Here is a 17214-nt window from a genome sequence, read left to right as displayed (position 1 = left end):
CTATTTTCTTGCCTGCCGAAATCCCCACCCCCCCCCACCCACCCCCCACCCCCCCTTCTATTTTGGACACTTATTCTTTGGACACTGTGTTAATTAACAAACCGCCAGACGAGCTTCAATGCCATACAACTCTCCTTCCGTGGCCTCCAACTGCTCTTAAATGCAAGTAAAACTAAATGCATGCCCTTCAACCGATCACTGCCCGCACCCGCCCACCCCGTCTAGCATCACTACTCTGGACGGTTCTGACTTAGAATATGTGGACAACTACAAATACCTAGGTGTCTGGTTAGACTGTAAACTCTCCTTCCAGACTCACATTAAGCATCTCTAATCCAAAATTAAATCTAGAATCGGCATCCTATTTCGCAACAAAGCATCCTTCACTCATGCTGCAAAACATACCCTCGTAAAACTGACTATCCTACCTATCCTTGACTTCGGCGATGTCATTTACAAAATAGCCTCCGACACTCTACTCAGCATGCTCTTGTTGGCTGGCCCTCACTTCATATTCGTCGCCAAACCCACTGGCTCCATGTCATCTATAAGTTTTTGCTAGGTAAAGCCCTGCCTTATCTCAGCTCACTGGTCACCATAGCAGCACCCACCCGTACTATGCGCTCCAGCAGGTATATTTCACTGGTCACCCCCAAAGCCAACTCCTCCTTTGGCCGCCTCTCCTTTCAGTTCTCTGCTGCCAATGGCTGGAACGAACTGCAAAAATCACTGAAGCTGGAGTCTTATATCTCCCTCACTAACTTTAAGCATCAGCTGTCAGAGCAGCTTACTGATCATTGCACCTGTACACAGCCCATCTGTAAATAGCCCACCCAACTACTTCATCCCAATATTATTATTATTTTTGCTCCTTTGCACACCAGTATCTCTATTTGCACATTCATCTTCTGCACATCTATCACTCCAGTGTTTAATTGCTAAATTGTAATTATTTCGTCACTATGGCCTAATTATTGCCTTACCTTCCTAATCTTAATACATTTGCACACACTGCATATTGATTTTTGTATTGTGTTATTGACTGCACGTTTGTTTATCCCATGTGTTGTTGTTTGTGTCGCACTGCGTTGCTTTATCTTGGCCAGGTCGCAGTTGTAAATGAGAACTAGTTCTCAACTGGCTTACCTGGTTAAATAAAGGTGAAATAAAAATAAATTTAATAAGTAACATTTTGCGACTGCAAGGCCTGGCATACTTCAGAATCATTTTGGTAGCTCATGTGGACAAATAGCCAAACCGAAAACTGCAGACATTACTAGTGCCCCCCCCCCCCCCCCCCCCCCCCCCCGCTATCAAACCGACATAAAACATTAAATGATTCAGAAATCTCAACTAGCAAGCAAGTCGCAGCAATGAAGAATTGAGTGCGTGCGCGTTCAAGCAAGTTGCAGTAATGAAGAATTGAGTGCGTGCGCGTCCACGCGAAGAGGGGTGGAGAATTCTGTCAAGGGGGGCTTTTCGGCACAACACCGGAATGTTTTTATAGTTTCTTATTTAATACCCCGTCCAGCTGGTGGCGGTAATGCACCGTTAACTTTGGATGCCAACCGCGGTTAAACCTTAAACCCCATCGAAGAAGAAGTAGACCGCTCCAGCCCACGTTACACCACCCCATTCCCGAAAATGGATCGCTCCTACAGACAGTGAGTCACGTGACCTGCTATATAAAGCTGCCAAGGCAGACAGGCAGGCAAGCTATACTGCTCGATTGAACGTAACAATGGGTAAAACGAGTGACCTAAGGGACTTTGAGCGTGGTATGATCGTAGGTGCCAGGCGCGCCGGATCAAGTGTCTCAGAAACGGCCGCCCTCCTGGGCTTTTCACGCACGACAGTTTCTAGAGTTTACCGAGAATGGTGTGACAAACAAAAAACATCCAGTCAGCGGCAGTCGTGTGGGCGAAAACAACTAGTTGATGAGAGAGGTAGAATGAGAATGGAAAGAATCGTGAAAGCTAACAGGCGGGCCACAAACAGACAAATAACAGCGCAGTACAACAGTGGTGCGCAGAACGGCATCTCGGAACGCACAACTCGTCGATCCTTGTCACGGATGGGCTACAGCAGCAGACGACCACGTCGTGCAAATGAGGAGTGGAAAAACATCGCCTGTGTAGATACGGTAAGGAGGCAATAGAATGTAGACGGTTCTATTGTCATTGACCAGATTGGCGCACATTCAACAAATCTGGTCTAACTAAGTGGAAAGTCGTCAAATCCGTCATGATTTATTTATTGTAACTGGCCCACAGTGGTTAAGTCCAATTTTCATATAGTTGGTTGTTTTCGCTGCATAACATTTAGAAGTTGCCCCTTTTCAGGTTTAGAAGTGACTGCCAAATTCTAACTCCCTTTCCTATAAACTAAGTAGCGTAGTTAGTATACAGAAATTGTGGTAGTCAGTTGTTTTTTTTTAAACTGTAATGCATGTGTTGGTTGACATCCATACAACCATTATACTCCAAGTTTTACCTTGACACACAGTATAGTGTGAAATACACATATAAATAATATCCTAAATATAGGCTATTTTGCTGGGGGACAAGGAGATTCGGGATCTTCCTTCACTGTCATTTCACTCACGTGTTTCCATGGCAATGCCATTGTTTGTTTTGGTTGGATTGATTGACCTCTTTACCACGTCAGCTGGCTGTAATCTCCAGGAGACACGTTTGATGTCAGCAGTGCTGTAAAAAGTACTCACTACATATTCGTCGCCAAACCTTCTGGCTCCAGGTCATCTACAAGTCTCTGCTAGGTATAAAGCTCCGCCTTATCTCAGCTCACTGGTCACCATAGAAACACCCACCTGTAACACGCGCTCCAGCAGGTATATTTCACTGCTCTTCCCCAAAGCCAACACCTACTTTGGCCGCCTTTACCTTCCAGTTCTCTGCTGCAAATGACTGGAACGAATTGCAAAAATCACTGAAGTTGGAGACTTATCTCCCTCACTAACTTCAAGCATCGGCTGTCAGAGCAGCTTACCGATCGCTGCAACTGTAGACAGCCCATCTGTAAATAGCCCACCCAACTACCTACCTCATCCCCATGTGTGTAATGTAATATATATATATATATATATATATATATATATTATACTGCTAAAATAAAGGGAACACTAAAATAACACATCCTAGATCTGAATGAATGAAATATTCTTATTAAATACTTTTTTCTTTACATAGTTGAATGTGCTGACAACAAAATCACACAAAAATTATCAATGGTAATCAAATTTATCAACCCATGGAGGTCTGGATTTGAAGTCGCACTCAAAATTAAAGTGGAAAACCACACTACAGGCTGATCCAACTTTGATGTAATGTTCTTAAAACAAGTCAAAATGAGGCTCAGTAGTGTGTGGCCTCCACGTGCCTGTATGACCTCCCTACAGCGCCTGGGCATGCTCCTGATGAGGTGGCGGATGGTCTCCTGAGGGATCTCCTCACAGACCTGGACTAAAGCATCCGCCAACTCCTGGACAGTCTGTGGTGCAACGTGGCGTTGGTGGATGGAGCGAGACATGATGTCCCAGATGTGCTCAATTGGATTCAGGTCTGGGGAACGGGCGGGCCAGTCCATTGCATCAATGCCTTCCTCTTGCAGGAACTGCGACACACTCCAGCCACATGAGGTCTAGCATTGTCTTGCATTAGGAGGAACCCAGGGCCAACCGCACCAGCATATGGTCTCACAAGGGGTCTGAGGATCCCATCTCGGTACCTAATGGCAGTCAGGCTACCTCTGGCGAGCACATGGAGGGCTGTGCGGCCCCCAAAGAAATGCCACCCCACACCATGACAGACCCACCGCCAAACCGGTCATGCTGGATGATGTTGCAGGCAGCAGAAAGCTCTCCACGGTGTCTCCAGACTCTGTCACGTCTGTCACATGCTCAGTGTGAACCTGCTTTCACCTGTGAAGAGCACAGGGCGCCAGTGGCATATTTGCCAATCTTGGTGTTCTCTGGCAAATGCCAAACGTCCTGCACGGTGTTGGCTGTAAGCACAAACCCCACCTGTGAACGTCGGGCCCTCATACCACCCTCATGGAGTCTGTTTCTGACCATTTGAGCAGACACATGCACATTTGTGGCCTGCTGGAGGTCATTTTGCAGGGCTCTGGCAGTGCTCCTCCTTGCACAAAGGCGGAGGTAGCGGTCCTGCTGCTGGGTTGTTGCCCTCCTACGGCCTCCTCCACGTCTCCTGATGTACTGGCCTGTCTCCTGGTAGCGCCTCCATGCTCTGGACACTATGCTGACAGACACAGCAAACCTTCTTGCCACAGCTCGCATTGATGTGCCATCCTGGATGAGCTGAACTACCTGAGCCACTTGTGTGGGTTGTAGACTCCGTCTCATGCTACCACTAGAGTGAAAGCACCGCCAGCATTCAAAAGTGACCAAAACATCAGCCAGGAAGCATAGGAACTGAGAAGTGGTCTGTGGTCTCCACCTGCAGAACCACTCCTTTATTGGGGGTGTCTTGCTAATTGCCTATAATTTCCACCTGTTGTCTATTCCATTTGCACAACAGCATGTGAAATTTATTGTCAATCAGTGTTGCTTCCTAAGTGGACAGTTTGATTTCACAGAAGTGTGATTGACTTGGAGTTACATTGTGTTTAAGTGTTCCCTTTATTTTTTTGAGCTATATATATATATATTTATATAATTCTGCTCTTTTGCACACCCGTATTTCCTCTTGCACATCCTCATCTGCACGTCTATCACTCCAGTGTTAATTTTCTAAATTGCAATTATTTTGCCACTATGGCCTATTTATTGCCTTACCACCATATTTGCTCTCACTGTATACAGATTTTCTATTGTGTTTTTGACTGTACGTTTGTTTGTGTAACTCTGTTGTTTTTGTCGCACTGCTTTGCTTTCTTGGCCAGGTCGCAGTTTTAAATGAGAACTTGATCTCAACTGGCCTACTTGGTTAAATAAAGGTGAAATAAAAAAAAACTCCCATATCTATTGGGTGAAATACCACAGTGTGCCATCAAAGTTACACGATTTATGACCTGTTGCCACAAGAAAAGGCAACCAGTGATGAACAAACACCATTGTAAATACAACCCATATTTATGTTTATTTTCCCTTTGACTATTAACTATTTGCACATCGCTACAACACTGTATATAGCCATAATGACGTTTGAAATGTCTCTATTCCTTTGGAACTTTTGTGAGAGTAATGTTTACTGTTCATTTTATATTGTTTATCACTTTTGTTTATTATATATTTCACTTGCTTTGGCAATGTTAACATGTTTCCCATGCCAATAAAACCCTTAAATGGATTGCTAACAAAAAGCATTGCATGTGTCATTAGTGACTGAACAGCGGGCCAAGTGAAGGTAGAACCGCATTGTGCGGTTCTTCCTCGTGGCAGCTGGTTTAAAGAAACAACCGCGGTGCCTCGACATTAAACATCATGCAACCGAATACCTTTATTGATGGCTCCACTCCACAGCCTTATCAATGTTTCACTTTATCTGTGTGCAAATCATGATCGTTTGACGTTCAACATTAACTTTCTTCAACCTTTTTATCAAGCTTTTGATTGAGCAACGACTGACCCTGAGTATTAGTGATGTAACATTTTGTAGCTACGATCTGAGAGTTGCAACTGTTCATACAAAAGTCAGGAAAACCATCAGTGGAATAATAACCACACATCATTGAAGTCCATATTTTGTGTATTGACTTTTTTTTTTCATCAAGTTTAGATTCAAGCTTTGTTATGGATTCAAATAAAAAATAAAGAAGTATTGATGCAGCAAGTTATAGTTGCCAAAATGTGGTCCTTCTAAACATGTTTTCCACAACACTTTTGCATAATGAGTGGCAGGTAGCCTAGCTGTTAGAGCATTGGGCCAGTAACCCAAAGGCCGCTAGTTTGAATCCTCGAGCTGACAAAGGGAAAAATCTGTGGATGTGCCCTTGAGCAAGGCACTTAACCCCAATTGCTCCACGGTCGACATTGATGATGGCAGACCTTGGCCGTGACCCGACTCTCCAAGGATGTCTCGGGGCGAGTGGGATATGCAAAAATATTAATAATTCCAATTCATACATGTGTATTAATACACACTGATATGTGGAAAATAGGACAAATATAAGCCCTCACCAAATTATTATATATGCATAAAATTACATTTGAATGTGTGTATTCTCAATTTTGAGTGTTTGTAGTGCAGCTGTAAACAATGTACGCAAACATTAAACAAATATTCTGTCTTTTGAATTACATCTTTTTTTTTATCCTTATAGGTACGGGAACTTGTCCTGGACAACTGTAGCTCAAATGAAGGAAAAATTGAAGGTCTTACAGCAGAATTTGTCAGTCTGGAATTCCTCAGTTTGATAAACGTTGGTTTAATCTCTGCCTCCAACCTTCCCAAACTTGAGAAACTCAAGAAGGTAAAGTTTTGCTTTAGAATTTATTTGTTTTTTTACACACGCTTACACTTACATTTACAGTACCTTTTTTTTACACATTTTGTGTTGTTGGGGAGAAGGGGTAAAAAAAGCTACGTTCCTAATGGCACTTGTATAATGCACTACCTTTTGAGGGCCCTGGTCTAAAGTAGTGCTCTATGTAAGGAATAGGGTTCCATTTGGGACGTAGTCATTATTTTCTGAAAGACTGTTACTTGCTTTGGTGTTTTTGGACAGAAGTGACTGATATCTTCACATTATGTTGCAGTTGGAACTCAGTGACAACAGAATCTCTGGTGGCCTTGACGTGCTAGCAGAGAAACTCCCCAACCTCACACATCTAAATCTAAGCGGGAATAAACTGAAAGACATCAGCACGTTGGAACCTTTGGTAGGTACACAACTCCCGGTAGAGCACAATACAGTGCGACACAATCTCATTGGCTCAGGCTGTCTCAAATGACACTTTTCCCTTTTTACAGTTTTGACAATAGACCTAGTTGGCAGTGTGATGTTTGTTTCCCTATGATAGTAAAGTTAATGCTGACAGACACGGCAGCTCTGCTTCTAGCTTCTAAGAAACTTTGCAGTATTTTGTTATTAGCCCAGAAAGTTTTTGTGTTAATACATACAGCCTGAAATAACTTTTGGATAACAGCGCAGCGGTCACTCACCAGCATTACGACCACGAATACGACTTTCCCAAATTTGATCCTTTGTTCGTACCCACCAGGGCAATTTAAGTTATCCCAGAGGCTGCTCCAAGACACTACCGGCGGAGAAGAGGTATTCGGAGTGGACTTCTAGTCCGACTCATGAGGCGTGCACAACATTCACCGCTTCTGAGTATATTACTTACTAATGTTCAGTCTCTGGACAATAAAGTAGACGAGCTCAGGGTGAGGATCTCCTTCCAGAGAGACATCAGGGACTGTAACATACTCTTTCACGGAATCATGGCTCTCTTGGGATATACTGTCCCTGTCCATACTGCCAGCTGGGTTCTCAGTTCATCGTGCAGACAGGAATAAAGAACTCTCCGGGAAGAAGAGTCGATGGTGTATGTTTCATGATTAACTACTCATGGTGTGTTTGGGATAACATAGATACTCAAGTCCTTTTGTTCACCCGACCTAGAATACCTCAATCAAATGCCGACTGTATTACCTCCCAAGAGAATTCTCTTAGATTAGTCACAGCCGCGTATATTCACCCTCAAGCCGATACCACAAACTGGAAACCACATCCTGAGGCCGCCTTTATTGTAACTGGGGATTTTAACAAAGCAAATTTGAGCAAATCGGTACCAAAGTTCTATCAACACATTGACTGTAGTACTCGCTTAGGAAAAACACTAAACCACTGCTACTCGCCCTTTCGCAATGCCTACAAGGCCCTCCCTTCGGCAAATCAGATCACGACTCCATTCCTTCCTAGGAGGCAGAAACTCAAACAGGAAGAACCTGTTTTAAGGTCTATTCAACGCTGGTCAGACCAATCAGAATCCATGCTTCAAGATTGTTTTGATCATGCAGACTGGGAAATGTTCCGGGTAGCCTCTGAGAATAACATTTGACGTATACACAGACACGGTGGCTGAGTTCATCATTAAGTGTATTGGGGATGTTGTTCCCGCGGTGACGATTAAAACCTACCCTAACCAGAAACCGCGGATAGATGGCAACATTCACGCAAAACTGAAAGCGCAAACCACTGAATTTAACCATGGCAAGATGATTGGGAATATGGTTGAATAAAAACAGTGTAGTTATTCCCTCCGTAAGGCAATCAAACAGGCAAAACATCAGTACAGAGACAGTGGAGTCGCAGTTCAACGGCTCAGACACGAGCCATATGTGGCAGGGTCTACAGACCGTCACGGATTACAAAAGGAAAACCACCCACTTCGGACACTGACGTCTTTCTCCCCGACAAGCTAAACACCACCATCGCCCGCTTTGAGGATAACACGGTGCCACCAACGCGGCTCGCTCCCAAGGATTGTGGGCTCTCCTTCTCCGTTGGCTGAGGTGAGTAAGACATTTAAGCATGTTAATCCTCGCAAGGCTGTCGGCCCAGACGGCATCCCTAGCTGCGTCCTCGGAGCATGCGAATAGCAGCTGGCTGGAGTGTTTACGGACCCATTCAATCTCTCCCTATACCAGTCTGCTGTCCCCACTTGCTTCAAGATGTCCACCATTGGTCCTGTTCCCAAGAAAGCGAAGGTAACTGAACTAAATAACTATCGGGTCGATAGCACGGTAGCACTCACGTCTGTCATCATGAAGTGCTTTGAGAGGCTGTTTAAGGATCCTATCACCTCTACCTTACACGCTAGACCAGGCCTGTGCAAAGGCCGGCCCGGGGACCGTATGCGGCCCGCAACCTGATTCAATACGTCCCGTGGAATCATGTTCGGATCACAAAGAATTTGCAATAGTAAAGTTTTGAAAATTGTGTTATTCAAATTAAAAGCCCAATGAATACAATCCTTTGTGTAATGATTTAACTCCCACTGCTTGTGGGACATTTATTTTGAAGGCATGTATAAATAACAACTGCACGAGGACAGACAGTGACTGACAGGCTGACAGCTAGAAATTGTGCAAAAATGTGTTTTTCAAAGAAAAGGAAAGTAGACAATGAATGTAGGGTGTTTTAGGCTGGGTTTCTGTACAGCACTTTGAGATATCAGCTGATGTACGAAGGGCTATATAAATAAATGTGATTTGATTTGTTCCAGCAAGAGTGGACATCGAAATATTTCTTATTGAGGGATCAGGAAAAGCTGTGTGCAAAGAGTGGATCGCTGTCCTGAAAGACTACAACTTGTCCCGACACTTCCAGATGACGCATGCAGAGAAATATAGGAATATGTTTTCTGAGCAGCGGGCAAGTGCATCGAAAGAGTTGCTTTGTCAGTTGCAAAAGCAGCGAGGACTTTTCACAAAACTGCATTCAGCAAATGACAGAATTGCAAGAGCTAGCTATGTACTGTCCCACAAAATTGCTAAACATAGCAAGCCATTCGCTAAGGGTAAATTCATTAAAGAATGTTTAATTGACTCTGCAGCAATACTTTGCCCCGACAAAGAGCTGTTTGAAAATGTTTCTCTGTCAAGACGAACAGTGACACAGCGTGTTGAGGACATCACAGAGAATATGGAACAACAGTTGAAAGACAAGGTAAAGGATTTCACCTATTTCTCCTTGGCCCTGGATGAGAGCAGTGATGCACATGACACGGCGCAGTTGTTGATATTCTTACGAGGCATAACCCCAGACTACAGAGGAGCTTGCTTCAGTGCAGTCAATGAAGTGCACAACCACAGGGAAATATTTATTGGGGGAGGTTAATAAGTGTGTGGCAAAGCTGGGACTGCGTTTTGAAAAGTTCTCCAGTGTGACCACTGATGGTGCCCAAACTTGACAGGAGAAAACTTTGGCCTTTTGAAAAGGATACAAGATCAAGTAACTGAGCTGAACCCAGATCTGAAAATGATTTTCCTGTATTGCATTATTCATCAGGAGGTGCTCTGTAAATGTGTACTGAAAATGAGCTATGTTGTGGATAAAGTAACTAAAGTAAGAGCAAAAATCATAAGCACAAAATCTTTAAACCACAGGCGGTTTTTGTCTCACTGTTGGAAGGGTCATGCAGATCTCCCCTACCACACAAATGTGAGATGGCTGAGTTTGGCCAAGGTGCTTAAAAGGGTGTGGGACCTGAAGTCAGAGATGGCTGAGTTTGGCCAAGGTGCTTAAAAGGGTGTGGGACCTGAAGTCAGAGATGGCTGAGTTTGGCCAAGGTGCTTAAAAGGGTGTGGGACCTGAAGTCAGAGATGGCTGAGTTTGGCCAAGGTGCTTAAAAGGGTGTGGGACCTGAAGTCAGAGATGGCTGAGTTTGGCCAAGGTGCTTAAAAGGGTGTGGGACCTGAAGTCAGAGATTGCTGAGTTTTTGCAAGTGAAGGGAAAATATGTGGATTTCCCTCAACTGCAAGATAAAGAATGGTTGGCTGATTTTAAAAAAATATTTTTTTGCCTTCACCGTGGACATCATGGCCCTCCATGAATGAACTGAATTCCAAACTACAAGGGAAGGGCCTTTTTGAACATCAGATGTACAGCCTGATCAAAACCTTCAAGGGAAAATTACTCCTCCTGACACGCCAAGTAGAAGCCAACAATCTCACCCACCTTCCGACACTACTAGTCTGTTCCCTATCAGATGACCAGTGGGAGAAGTATACATCGCTGCTGCGTGCTTTGAACAGTGAGTTCTCATTGTTTTGAGGATTTCAAAGTGTTGTAAAATGACATGCTGTTGGTTTCCTCTCCTTTCACCTTCAATGTGGAGAACACTCCCACTGACCTGCAACTTGAACTTATTGAACTTTAGTCTGATGCAGTGATTGTTTAGAAAAGTTCTATGTATGTCTCGAACAAAACTTTCCAAAGATGAGGAGTCATGCTCAGATGTTTGTACTCTTTAGGTCAACCTATATGTGTCTAGAAGAAAAAGAAACGCACACCTATGTAGGCGAGGTGCTGGCTAGCGTAGTAAACTTGAAAATAAAGGAGAGCCGCACACTCTAGGAGCTCAGATGCAAAAATGTAATATCCAACGTTTCGACAGCCAAGCTGTCTTCATCAGGGTGTAATCACAAACGCTGCGGGATGACTCGTTTATATAGTGTCAAAAGACACACAGGTGTCTGTAATCATGGCCAAGAGTGGCCTAATATCATTGGTTAATTCTCAAATATTAAAACCGCATACAAACAACAAATGGATAGCATACGATCATAGATTCATTTTAGACTACACAAGCTTACAAACAATTACAATGGCAAAGTCACAAGAATGGCTTCAGATCAAAGTCTACGTTGAGACCGAAGGGAGGAAGGGTCTTTAAATTAAAGATCCAGGCAGCCTCTCGTTTTAACAATAAATTATCAAGGTCACGCCCTCTCCTAGGGAGGGTGACATGTTCGATGCCAATATAAAGCAGAACCTATGTATGTGAACAGACATTTTCAGTGATGAAATATAACAAGTCAAGGCACAGATTATCTCTTACTGACTCCCACCTTTCAGCAATTCTGCACATAGTGACGTCAGAAACTATACCTGACTTCACTGCTCTAGTCAATGCCCATCAGACTTCACTCCTCACACTGAGTAGTTTAAATGTAATGTTGAGCGCTTTAACTTTCTTGTGTTTTTGTGCATACCCGTTAACAAGAGTTCTGTCCGTGGTGCTGAATGCACAGTGTACTTTCCCCTCCATATAGTTAATTGCATGTTTTAATAATGAAAATACCTACCAAAAGGAGAACATGGATGTGGTTTATTTATGTGCATGTTAAAGTAAAGTAAGTAGCATATCTGGATGTGATTTACAGTAATATATCTGTATAACACATATATATAACACAGTCATACACATGTATAATCCTGTAATATGATTCTGGCCCACGATGGCAAAAATATATTGTCGCCCTCCATGGGAAATAATTGCCCAGGCCTGCCCTAGACCCACTTCAATTTGCTTATCACCCCAATAGATCCACAGACAATACAACCGCCATCGCACTGCACACTGCCCTATCCCATCTGGACAAGAGGAATACCTATGTCTGAATGCTGTTCATTGACTATAGCTCAGCCTTCAACATCATAGTACCCTCCAAGCTCATCATTAAGCTCGGGGCACTGGGTCTGAACCCTGCCTTGTGCAACTGGGTCCTGGACTTCCTGACGGGACACCCCCAAGTGGTGAAGGTAGGAAATAACATCTCCACTTTGCTGATCCTCAACACTGGGGCCCCACAAGGGTACGTGCTCAGTCCCCTCCTGTACTCCCTGTTCACCCATGACTGCGTGGCCATGCATGCCTCCAACTCAATCATCAAGTTTGCAGACAACACAACAGTAGTAGGCCTGATTGCCCCCGGTGATGCATTGGGCATTGTTGGTAATCTGCCTGGCCTCAACGACACCTACAACACCCAATGTCACAGGAAGGCCAAAAAGATCTAGGACAACCACCCAAGCCACTGCCTGTTCACCCCTCTATCATCCAGAAGGCGAGGTCAGTACAGGTGCGTGAAAGCTGGGACAGAGAGACTGAAAAACAGCTTCTGTCTCAAGGCCATCAGACTGTTAAACAGCCGTCACTAGCCGGCTACCACCCGGTTACTCAACCCTGCACCTTTAGAGGCTGCTGCCCCATATACAGAGACATGAAATCACTGGCCACTTTAATAATGTTTACATACTGTGTTACTCATCTTGTGTGTGTGTGTGTGTGTATATATATATATTGTATTCCATTTTACTGTATTTTAGTCGATGCCACTCCGACATTGCTCGTCCTAATACTTATAGATTTCTTAATTCCAATATTTTACTTTTAGATTTTTGTATTGTGAATTGTTAGATACTACTGTACTGTTGGAGCTAGGAACAAGTATTTCACTACACCCGCAATAACATCTGTTAAATATGTGGCACTCAGATTTTATAGCAAATGAGAGATTTTATTCAGGCAGTGTTGTTCACCCCCTAACCTATTTGGTCCCACAGAAAAAGCTGGACAGCCTGAAGTCTCTAGACTTGTTCAACTGTGAGGTGACCAACCTGAACGACTACAGGGAGAGTGTGTTCAAGCTGCTCCCTCAGCTCACCTACCTGGACGGGTACGACGCGGAGGACCGAGAGGCATCCGACTCGGACGGAGAGGTGGCCGGTGACGACGATGAGGGTGGGCAGCCATTTAGTTTTCTTGTTGCGGGAATACGAGGAAGTGCAGATGTGAGTGGAATGGGGGTGTTCTGTAGCTCAGTCGGTAGGTCATGGCACTTGCAAAGTTAGGATAGTGGGTTTGATTCGCGGGACCACACACATAAAATGTATGCTTGCATGTCTAAGTCGCTTCGGATAAAAGCATCTACTAAATGGCATATTATATATTACAATCCAGATTAGTACATCGTGGGTGTTGTCATTCAAAGGAATTCTATTGTGTATTTGGTAGGGTTTGTCAGCATGTATCTGTGTGACTGACAATGGATGTGATATATATTTTATTATATATATATTTTTAATTTTAGAAGGGAATGAGGATGGAAAGGAGGAACACTTTGACAAGGACTGTGATGAAGAGGGAGTAGTAGGAGAGGAGGAGGAGGAGGTAAAACCTTTTTTGGTTTGTTTGTGACTCAATAGTTTAATGTGGGGTATAGTTTGAGAGCTCTGTGGATGCTGACCTGCTCTGTCACTTCTCTCCAGGAGGAAGACCTCGGCATTGATGATGAAGTTGACGAAGATGAGGACAACGATGAAGATGGTATGTAATTTTCATACTTTTTGTCACAAGCTCATGTTAAAGCTCATGTTTCACGTTTGGATACTTTACTAAGTACAGCATCATAGTATAATAAGCCTTTCCCATTTCTCCCAGAAGTCAAGGCTGTCCAAGGAGAGAAGAGAAAGTGAGAGCCTGACGACGATTAAGAGCAAAAATCGAAAGCATAGCGTTACCAACTCCTTCCCTCTCCACTAGTAGTTACTTAGGATGAGCCTTGACTAGAATACAGTATATACTGTACATATGAAGTGGGTAAAACAGTATGTAAACATTATTAAAGTGACCAGTGTTGAAAGACTATGTACATAGTGCAGCAGTCTCTAAGGTGCAGGGTTGAGTATCGGGGGGTAGCCGCCTAGTAACAATGACTAAGTTCAGGGCAGGGTACTAGGCGGAGGCCAGCTAGTGGTGACTGAGTAACAGTCTGATGGTCTGGAGATGGAAGTTGTTTTTCAGTCTCTCGTTCCCAGCTTTGATGCACCTGTACTGTCTTCGCCTTCTAGATGGTAGCGGGTTGAACAGGCCGTGGCTCGGGTCCTTGATGATCTTCTTGGCCTGTGACACTGGGTGCTGTAAATGTCCTGGAGGGTAGACCGTGTGCCCCCTGGTGATGCGTTGGGCTAACCTCATCACCCTCTGGAGAGCCTTGCGGTTGCGAACTGTGCAATTGCCGTACCAGGCGGTGATGCTCTCAATGGTGCATCTGTAGAAGATTGTGAGGGTATTAGGGGTCAAACCAAATTTCTTCAGCCTTGTCATACGTTTTTTTCGTACTGAACGCAGCCCTGGAGATTTCTACTCCCAAACTAATGAAAATAAAATGGTGACACCATTAAAATATAATTTTCCCCATCCAAAAATGAGCCAAACAACATATTGGTCCATATTATCATGCTGGTGTTATTTGGCAATAAGCATCATCACTCCAATTTCTATCAATAAGGAAATGGGATGGGACCATTTCATGAGTGCTTTTCCCCCATAAATGAGGAGAGGTTGCTGCTGCTGGTCAGTCTGAGACTGGCAGGCTGCTCATGTTTAAGGGAAGGGCTACTTTAAAAAAATGACACGTTACGAGCTACAAAAAAATGTCTGGCTTTCAAACAGGCACGTTCTTCTCTTTTCTTCCCTGCAACTCTTCTCCAGGTCCTTAGTGTACAAGAGGAAGTAGTGTGCCCCCCCCCAGATTTGGTTTTATATTTTTCTGAGTGGCTGTTTGATTTATGTAAATACCTGAATGTTTGTTTAGCAACGATCAACAACAACAGGGGTGTTTATACAAGTATTTCATTTTCAATAAATTTGCAAACATTTCTAAACTTGTTTTCACTTGGTCATTATGGGGTATTGTGTGTAGATGGGTGAAGGGGAAAAATGATTTTATCCATTTTGAATTCAAGCTAACACAATGTGGAATAATTCAAGGTGAATGAACACCTTAAATAGTGTTAAATGTTTTGTATTGCAACAGTTGTGAAAGACAATGACATACAATTTTTGGTGAATTATTCATGTGTTACATAGTGTGTTAGGCATCTGTGATAAGTTGATGTAATAGATCATCTATTATTCAGGTTCCCCTAGTACCCGAGTCCTTGATTGATGAACCTGACAAGGAATCATCTAACAATTCAAAATATCAGACGTGAGTCACATTTTAAATATATTGGATGATCTATTTTTCTCTATGCCAGGCTATGAAGAAGACAAATGACATTGACTCCTGAGGTGTTGAACTGATGCTCATAGCAACCCTGGTTATTATCTATGAATGTTGGAACATCTTGAATATCGATAAGGCCTCAATGGTCACATGTACTATTAAACCTGCACCCAGCACAGCTAGAAGAGGACTAGCCACCCCTCAGAGCCTGGTTCCTCTGCACCCAGCACAGCTAGAAAAAAACTAGCCAACCCCCAGAGCCTGGTTCCTCTGCACCCAGCACAGCTAGAAAGGACTAGCCACCCCTCAGAGCCTGGTTCCTCTGCACCCAGCATAGCTAGAAAGGACTAGTCACCCACCAGAGCCTGGTTCCTCTGCACCCAGCACAGCTGGGTATTATGTTACAGGTGAGACATACCCAGAAATTGTCAACGTCTTGTCGAGCTCTCAAACACCGGCCTTATGGATAAAACGACTACATTAGCTTGGAGGAGCTGAAAGTGAGTTGTATTGAGAAAAAAAAATGCTCTTTGCTGTCAGACCCAGGCAATCATGTAGCTCCAATTCACAAGAATGGGTTTACAGTGCAGTGGTGAAAGCAGTTTATATGAGCTCTACACAGCATTGGGAATTCAAACATAAAATGATATATATTTGATCCAATTACACATTCAATACTGTTACAAAAACATGCACTAAAGCATGTCAAGATCAATATAATTACTTCAAGGTTTCGCAAACATAACTGTCTAGTTGATGTTTTACCCTGCTGAGTTTCCTATTTACTAAAGAACAATCATTCAGAAAAAACAAGTTGTAATATCTGTATATATGTCATACTATATTGAAAACATACATTCTGAAAGAGTATGTTGATGTGATAAGACCATTTTATTCAGGTCATTTTAGGATAACTATTTATTTTACTTAAATGTTTGTATTTATGTTGTCTTATACCATGCTAATACTTTACCAAGCAATTTGGAGTGAACCCCAAAACTGGTGTGTCTTTTTGGATCAAGATTTGATCCAGAATACCAAAAGGCATGATCAGATCCTCTTTCCTATTCAGGCATCATCTAATGCACAGCCACATGCAAATCCTCTGCCAATAAAACATTAAAAACCTTAACGTGACTACTCGCAATGTCGTTATTTTCATCACCATCCATCAATGCTTGAATTGCATTTGTTTTCTTTGTACACGAACCAAACTTCCATCGGTTGGAGCCAATCAACGTGGTACATGAAAAATATCTAAATCAAATGTATGTGAATAGTTTTGGTCAAAGTAAAACGTGGTACAAAAATTGTACGGTCTTCCTAACATTTTACATAACTAGTAAGCCTTACATCCTGACTATATGGGCTAACAAATTTGCACCTGGGCACACATGCACTTCTAAGTAATTGAAGCCAGAGAGCATAATTGCTATATTCTAATTCAAATCATAGACCCATAAGATAACACATGACCAAATCAATGCATGGTCCATATAGAATTAAAACAACATTCTTAATGAGAAATATGATCTAATAAACAAATGTTTGCATAATCAAACAGGATGTTCCCCCATGATAGAAGGGTGGCATGACTAAAAACGTTTGGGAGGCACTGATCTAGCTAATGATAAGCACAAATACGGATGGGCATGTTTCAGCCTATTCATTTATAGCCACTATGCTGCTCCAGTTGGGTTACAGGTGA

General features: G+C 43.2%; 1 protein-coding gene across 15 annotated transcripts; it reads left to right on the top strand.

Annotated features, from left to right (window-relative positions):
• Positions 1–1497: 1497 nt before the first annotated feature.
• Positions 1498–16643, top strand: LOC118948721 (acidic leucine-rich nuclear phosphoprotein 32 family member B-like). 15 transcript variants are annotated; one of them, XM_036973442.1, is made up of 7 exons: positions 1498–2143; positions 6304–6453; positions 6740–6862; positions 13060–13237; positions 13587–13660; positions 13765–13822; positions 14347–16643. In XM_036973442.1, exons 1-7 carry the CDS (start codon positions 1742–1744, stop codon positions 14433–14435), a joined length of 1074 nt encoding a protein of 357 aa, XP_036829337.1. In that variant the 5' UTR covers positions 1498–1741; the 3' UTR covers positions 14436–16643. The 15 variants fall into 15 exon arrangements, 9 of the variants coding, with proteins under 9 accessions (XP_036829337.1, XP_036829336.1, XP_036829335.1 ...); XM_036973441.1 differs by having other exon boundaries at positions 13587–13666; positions 13768–13822; XR_005042200.1 differs by having other exon boundaries at positions 1500–2143; positions 13060–13287; positions 13940–16643.
• The last annotated feature ends 571 nt before the right edge of the window (positions 16644–17214 follow it).

Source organism: Oncorhynchus mykiss, unplaced genomic scaffold (assembly GCF_013265735.2).
Source record: "Oncorhynchus mykiss isolate Arlee unplaced genomic scaffold, USDA_OmykA_1.1 un_scaffold_249, whole genome shotgun sequence".
Classification (NCBI taxonomy): domain Eukaryota; kingdom Metazoa; phylum Chordata; class Actinopteri; order Salmoniformes; family Salmonidae; genus Oncorhynchus; species Oncorhynchus mykiss.
This window is presented reverse-complemented; position numbering and strand designations above follow the sequence as displayed.

Coding starts and splice junctions, on each gene's coding strand:
- LOC118948721 (XM_036973440.1), top strand. CDS start 1,742: ATGGGTAAAACGAGTGACCTAAGGGACTTTGAGCGTGGTATGATCGTA. Junction 2,144..6,303: donor ACATCGCCTGTGTAGATACG/GTAAGGAGGCAA, acceptor TTATCCTTATAG/GTACGGGAACTTGTCCTGGA. Junction 6,454..6,739: donor AACTTGAGAAACTCAAGAAG/GTAAAGTTTTGC, acceptor ATTATGTTGCAG/TTGGAACTCAGTGACAACAG.